This window comes from Rhododendron vialii, chromosome 4a (assembly GCF_030253575.1).
Source record: "Rhododendron vialii isolate Sample 1 chromosome 4a, ASM3025357v1".
NCBI lineage: Eukaryota > Viridiplantae > Streptophyta > Magnoliopsida > Ericales > Ericaceae > Rhododendron > Rhododendron vialii.
Genome location: NC_080560.1, coordinates 41,523,300 through 41,531,083, shown reverse-complemented (window position 1 = coordinate 41,531,083; position 7,784 = coordinate 41,523,300). Strand labels below are relative to the sequence as shown.

At 39.1% G+C, this 7,784-nt stretch overlaps 1 protein-coding gene across 1 annotated transcript; it reads right to left on the bottom strand.

The window, feature by feature from the left end:
• Nucleotides 1-2,659: 2,659 nt before the first annotated feature.
• Nucleotides 2,660-3,520, bottom strand: LOC131323522 (flowering-promoting factor 1-like). The gene has a single exon (XM_058355361.1). The coding sequence runs from the start codon at nt 3,421-3,423 to the stop codon at nt 3,118-3,120; it is 306 nt and encodes a 101-aa protein (XP_058211344.1). The 5' UTR covers nt 3,424-3,520; the 3' UTR covers nt 2,660-3,117.
• Nucleotides 3,521-7,784: the final 4,264 nt, after the last annotated feature.

Here is a 7,784-nt window from a genome sequence, read left to right as displayed (position 1 = left end):
CGATTAATCTGGGAGATTTATATCATCAGGTCACAAAATCACAACAATATGATTGGATAGTTCGATGCTTGTAGGTCCCTGTAATTGTTGTTTTCTTATCGATGTATCCCGTTGAGTTTAATAAAGAGTTTCGTTTGCCGAGAAAAAAAAAGAAAGATTAGAAGTTCTAAGGTCTAAAAATCACAAGAAGTAGTTTTTTTCGGGTACAATGAGACACTGGTTGGGAGAAATTACAACTACATTTTACGTTCGTGCCATAGAACAGGACAAGAGCAATAGATATCATCATGACAGTGTCATGGGAGATAAGTACGTAGCTGTTTTTTTCATAACTGAGATTTTTCGTGACAGTTTAAAGGCACCTCAATTAAGCGTTTGGCTCAATTTTACCATTCACTTGTGGGGAGCTCAATTAAAGTATTTGATTGGGCTCAAAGGAGTTAGTCCGGGGTTTGCGTGCACACTAGTATTTGATCCCACTTATCCCCTGATTCCATGTAACGACTCACTGTAACTAACCTGGTAACCATTTGCCTACTCACGTGACTCAAAAGATTGACATTGAGTTATACAGTAGCTCAACGCATTCCCTTATACGCTACTGTAATTTTTCATTACCCACCGATGTGGGACTAATTGGGGTCTCACAATCTCTCCGCCTTATGATGAAAGGTTCTCGTTATATTGGCCCATCAAACCTTTTCCTAATGGTCATGGTGTGACACTTTAACTTTGTATAGCACATCATCAAGCTCGTATCAAATTCTAAAATTGGCCCCCACCAAATAGATAACTTTGTATAGCACATCATCAAGCTCATATCAGATTCTAAAAGTGGCCCCCACCACGTAGACGAGGGTTGCGCTCTGATAACATCTATTTTGATTCACGCTAGCTGACTTGCTAACCCTTTACCTAACCACGTGCCTCAAAAGATTAACCTCGAGTTATACTCGACTCGTTCCCTTAAATATTACTCTAAACTTTCCATTGCCCACCGGGACTTTGGAATCTTACAATCACTCTTACTCTCATCTTATCCAAGTCTTTCCTATAAATAATCGGGTAATTATTATTCAATACTGGGAGAGTATATATACTCCTTCCCCTCACATAACATCTGGGCCCTGTGTGTTATGTGAGGAAAAATACTATACTCCCGGAGTATTAAATAATTTTTTTAAATAATCCAACAATCAAACGTGAGATTTTTGAACTCATACATACAGCTTCTCCTTTTTATTCACATTGAAGAGGGAGCGCTAGCAATATTTCAAATTCAAGATTTGAGTTAAAACAAATTATTTATTCTCTTTCCATTTTTGTTATCTTTGATTTTCATATGATCCATTCAAGACATTGATACTTGAAGACAAATGCAATATTTGTCTCACTATATATGCATGTCAAAACAGTATAGCGCTCCAATCCTTTAAAATTTTCACAGATAATGAATTGTCTTGTACACATACATACTTAACCAAAAGTCTCTATGTCTACCGCTCAACATTCACCGTTCTCCCGCCATTTTTAATCCCACTGTACATTAATTTTCAAAACGGACAGTGAGATGTTGAGCGGTAGGTGTAGCACCGCTGTTTTATATATATATATACTAGTGCTAACCCGTGCCTATGGCACTACGCATCCCGGTTGAAAGATGATGGCAGTTGTGTGATTTAGGTGAAAACTATGGACACTTAACCGGGAAGTGGGAGAATGCACTACAGTCTTTGGATCAAATGAATCTGAGCCGTTCCAACAACTTGTCCCCACACCCTTCTGTTTTATAATAGATATACATATATATATATATATATATATACATATACATATATAGATATATATAAGTAGTGCTATCCGTACCGACGGATAGCATACTGAAACTGTACCTTCGGCCACGTTGGGCCAGCTCCGGCCACCGGACGGCCAATCCGAGCCGTCCAAAAATTCTATAAAAAAAAATAGGGGTATATATACACGGAAAATAGGGTATTTGGATCAAGTACCCCACACACATCGGATGCCGTTGATTCCCGCGCAGGCCTCCTCATTTATTTTTTATAGAATTTTTGATGGCTCGAATCGACCGTCCAGCGGCCGGAGCTGGCTCGGCGCGACCGTCAGTACAGTTTCGGCATGGAGACCGTCGGTCCCTATAGCTTTATTGATATATATACATACGTATGCGCCGTTTTCTGAAATGATGGACACTTTTTCCTCTTCCACAAAAACTGGATTAGAATTTAGGTAGGGCCCACTTGATCAAGAAAAGCACGTGACATCTCTACGTTGTTCCTAAGCAAGGCTCATGGTTGGAGCCAACTCTGATCACGTGTCTAGCTCCCACCAATTTTAGAGCTAAAGCATCTACATGTTGTCCTGTGTGTAATAAGATATTAAAAGGATGACATGTCCTCACCCCCTCCATTCTCTCACTCCAACTCATCAAATCCCCCACGTGAACACACTGCCACGTCATCAAAATAGCCGCGTGTTGTGATGCCTTCGTGTCTCGGGTCATTTTAGTAACTCCTGTATTTTTTTGAGACTAATAAAAATATTTTCTTTTTACTGTTCAAAAAAAAAATCAAGATTGCAGCTTCAGCAAATGGACCATCGAAATTTAATTAGCAAAAATTAAAAAAGGGGATAAGAGTTATAAAATCAAACACACTAGAAACCCAACTTTCATTAGAAAGTAGAAACAATCACCATGTAGTTTACAGAACATTTGACACCAAACACTCCCTTAACACATCAACTTCCTACCTTTGTCACAAACTTCACCTAAATGAAACTAAAAATCACATCACAAAAATAAAAAGAGAAACAACTAAACATGACATGACTTTATACATACAATGCACACATTCCAACCTAAGTCTAAAAACCCCGGATCGTCATATTTAACCGAAAACTGCACCGAATGTGCACTACATTCGGTGCATATTTCGGTTAAAAAAAAGAAAATCGGAGTTCGTAGAATTTTTTCCACCATCTACCGGGAACTGAAACTCAAAGAACGAGTAAAAGAGACCAGAAAACTGAAAACTGAAAGCTGAAAGTTGACAGCGGTTGTTGTGTCACCAACCGCGTACCCCCGCGGGTCGGGGGCTACACATCCCTGACTTCGAAGAGGTTTTTGTTTTTTACGACGATGTCGTACATGTGCACGGACCTGAACCTGGTGAAGTCCCTGGGGAGAGAGATGAGGTGAACCGTGGAGCGCTTGTGGAACTGGAGGAGGTCCGGGTCGTCGTAGTAGCGCTCCCAGCCGAGCGAGGTGAGCATTCTCTCGAGGTCCGAGTAGCAAGTTATGACTTCGTTTGTAGGGGTGTGGACCAGGACTCTTCTGCGCTGGTTCGAGCTCTGATCGTCGAGCTTGAGCACGCCGTTCTTGAACACCCAGACGCCGGACATTTTTGGAGAGAGAAGGAGAGGAGAGAGAGAGAGAGAGAGAGAGAGAGAGAGAGAGAGAGAGAGGAGTGAAAGGTGGTTTGAGAGCTGGGTTGGAGATGGAGTTGAGGGAAGGCATGAGTTGGGTATATATATAGGGAAAGTTTGGATAAAAATAACAATAGGGTACTGGCTAGCTTTTTGTAATATGCTTTTGCGTCGTTAGTGTGTTTTTTTGTTTTTTTGTTTTGTTTTTGGCTTTTTGATGAAAACGCTTTTTAAATCCGCTAGCTATAAGGCAATAAGTTATAAAAATCACGTTTCTTGATTTATTTTATTTTATTTTATTTTATTTTGCTAGAGAGTAAAAATTACTTTTATTTTCTTCTTTGTGCAACTTTTTTAAGTTGTGGTCATTTTTTTACTTTCAGGTTCAGAATTTTCTACATGCTATCAACTTTGTTTTCTTTTTGAAAATGAGGTACTATCAACTTCTATGCTGCCAAATAAAATTGAGGTTTATCCACTTTAACCGGGTCTCCTGTTGGTAGACGGTGAAATCAATTAATGAAAAAAAATGGTGGAAAAATAGGCCAAACTCAGCCTAATGCCTAATGGGTATGCGTAGGTGAAGCTATGGTGGGACCGACTATTCGGCAAATAAGGATGAATTCGGGTTGGCAATGTGAGCATGAGAAAGCAATAAGTACTTGATCATGATATCGCATGTTCAAATTCCATGGTGGCCAACCATCCCAAGCCTTGGGGTCTCTAAGGGTTATGTCCGGTTATTATCTTTAAGGCCTTGGAATTAGTCAAAATGTGCGAAAGCTACCTTGAAGATCGGAAAAATAGAAGAAGGAAAGGATGCATCCGGGGTGTTTGGGTGCGGCGGGCTTAATTGGATTGAGGGGAATCCCATTTCCTTTTCCTAGTCTTTAAACCCAACAGCTTTGGGAAATTTTTTTTTTTTTTTATTCAGGGGAATCCTATTTCCTTTTCCTAGTATTTAAACCGAGCGGCGAACTAAGCTTATCTCCATCACATATTGCTGTGGGGTCTATATATTTAGTCTCGGATCCCACAAAAATATGTGGTTGAGGAGAGGCTTGGGACACCACGTGGCGGTAATCCAGGGACATTGAATAATTTTTTCCTTTAAACCCAACAACTTTGGGAATATGTTTTCTCCCCCAAGAAAATCCAAAAATTCCTTTTTCTCTAGGTTGATCTAGACAAAGGGATTAATGGAATTGACTTTTCTCTACAGTATACAATGCTTGTGTTGCTATCGACGAATCGCTGCCGCCCATATTCGTGTCCATGGCATCCATCAAAGGTGGTTGGATTTTGAAGGGGTGATGTCCAGGCGCAATGTTAAGGTTATTCCGATGTGACGTGGTGATCAGGAGTTCGAGTCACTAAAAACCACCTCTCTTTTTACGAGGTAAAACTTCGTACATCCAACCATAGTTAGATGAGTGAAAGTTCTATCCGGATCAACCGGACAAGGGGGCTGTCCGGACAGCCCCCGTGTGGGCTCTCTTGGTGCCTTTTTTTGAAAAATTCGAACCGTGCATCTTGTAGGGTTTGCAAAATAATGTATCAACGCGAAAAAATTAGTTTGTCTGGATATCGATAGGTATGTCAAAAGTTGAGTTTTTACACGGAAAAATGGACGATCGTGAATAGTTTAACTTTAAAAACAGTTGACAGATTACGGTCGTTCATTTTTTCATGTAAAAACTCAACTTTTGACATACCTATCGATGTCCAGACAAGCTGATTTTTTGCGCAAATACATTATTCTGTGGGCCCTACTAGATGCACAGTTTGGATTTTTCAAAAAATCTCAAAGGGAGCCCACACTGGGGCTGTCCGGACTGCCCCTTGTCCGGTTGATCCGGAAGTAACTTTTTCTCTAGTTAGATTCTGCATTAGGAAGAGTCTCGTGCGTGCATAAGGCACGTACCCCTATTTATTAATCTTAATTAATAATGGCATTAGTAGTCTCTCAAATTTGTGTCCTTATAAAAAGTACATTAGACTCCCTTGTTGCATACTTGAGAAATAACGACAATGTATATAGCGACGAGAGTATTCAAGTTTGATATTATTCGGTTGTGGTTGCTCGTGGGTCGCGATAAGTTTCTAGATCATGCCATTGTGTGTGTATATATATATATATATATATATATATATAGACACACACACACACACTACGTATATGTATATACGTATGGACTGCACATATATAGAGCACATCCCTTTGGTCCACAGACCAATCGACACGCCGATAATGCATTAATGGTAACCTAACAAGTCCATCATTTTCGACCCAAATCAACATCACTATAAATAGTACACCCACGTGGAAGGATAGAGAAACGAGAGGGACAATAAGAGAGGATGAAATATATTGGAATTTTATAAAATAAGAAAAAGGGGAAGATGCTCATATAGGTAGATAATGTAGGCATTATATTTCATTTGTACGTGTGAAAGGGGGATAAAAAAGTGTGGAAAATTCAAAATTCCATGGGTGGAAAATGTGGATTAATCCACAAAAAAAGAGGGGGCCGGGGCTAAGGGGATTCTCATGAAATTCCGGTTGTTTGGTAATAATGGTCCCTAAAAGTGACCAAAAAAAGCTCCTTTTTTTGTGCCTAACTCTTTGACTTGTCACCTTATTTATCTAATATAATAGTAGTATGAGTATTTGTCATGTGTGAGAATTTTCCAAAGAAAACATGTCCATGTGCTGTTCACGCTTGGAGGAATTTTAGGATTGAAGGATGGAAAATGACATTTTGATGTGTATCCTGTTTGCCCTCACATTCTTCCACTACTGGCATGGCATCCTCTCTGTGTATCACCGTCCATGACTTGTTTTGGGCGTAATAGTTAAAAGAGAGATCATAATTGTTGTTTGATATTCGGCTGGCTGGAAGTGCTCTTACGAGGTAGCCATCGTACCGTAAAGGCAGTCCCATTAATTCCTAGCCCCACTATAATTGTTGTTTTGGGCGCGAGGAAGATTCGAACTTGCGACGCTTGCAAGGGTTCACATTTGTTTTTTGCTTTGTTGTAGTAGTATAGGAGAAAGAGAAATTGCCTTTAGTCCTAGTGGACGGGATGTTAAAAGATTTTCAGGATGAGCAATCCAATTTTCAATACGTTCGACACAACTTTTGCATCGATTTGAGTTCGCGCCTAATTATTAGAAGTAGAATATTGCCAACATTGTATACATTTTCCACGGTACATTTGGTAATTAAAGCGGGATTACAAAATTATAGCGTATAAAAAAACTCCTATACTGAACTGTTCTTATCTAGAAAAGAAAAATGTCAACCATGGAGCAATCGACAACACATCAAGGTCTTTGGAAAAGGAGCACATCAAGGTCTTTTGGAAAAAGGATTGGCTTTGATTCTTGAGACCCAAATATACCCAAACAATACTACTCAAAAGGCTTTTTGTATGTATGTCTATTAATGTTGTGCTTTAGGGCATACAACTTCCCCTTAGTCAGCAATGTGGTCTCATTCTTGTTGTTGATTTTTGCTGCCCCTCCTCGTGACACATGGTCCTAACCCATGCCCCCTACCAAATCAAAGCTAAGACTCTCCACCTCTCTTGAAAAAGATTTTGGATTTTTGGACCACTTTGTTTAACTTATCCTGTTCTATCAAGTTCAATATTGGACCACCTTAGGGTTTTAAAATTAGTTCCCTTGAACCTAACTAATACTAGCTCAATGGGTATTCGTATTTCCTAATTAATCTAAGTTTTCTTGTTACGTGTGTTTTCGTATTTTATTTAGGGTTCTGGGTGGTCAAGTTTTGTAGCCTATATATAAATGCATAACAATGTTTAATAATACAAGCAAGGAAGCTAGGTTATTGGCAATTCTCTTTTGTTAACGGGGCTTATGAAATCCTGATTCAATTCGAGTCGCGCTTCGCTTGAGGGTTCTGGGTTCTATATGAACAGGGGTATTATGATAATTGGTGATGTAAATTCTAGCATAAAAATGCTTGCTATACGTACGCAACAATCGGTGTAACTCGTATTCTTTTTCATTTATGATAACAAAATTCAACTCAATATATATTGTTCACAAATCTTGGGGCTTTTTGGTTGAAAGTGTTCTGCTGTCATTACCGCATATATTGTTGTGAATTTCCATGAATGCTAACACCGTTACAAAAATACAAATGTGATCTAGATTATATACAAGGATCAAAAAAAAAAAAAAATCTAGATTATATACAGATATAAATGCAACGACACTTGCATAACGGAGTTCATTATAAAAACTTGGACAAATCAAATCATCTAATGCAAAATGATAAAAATACAAGGTAATCGATGTGTTTCAC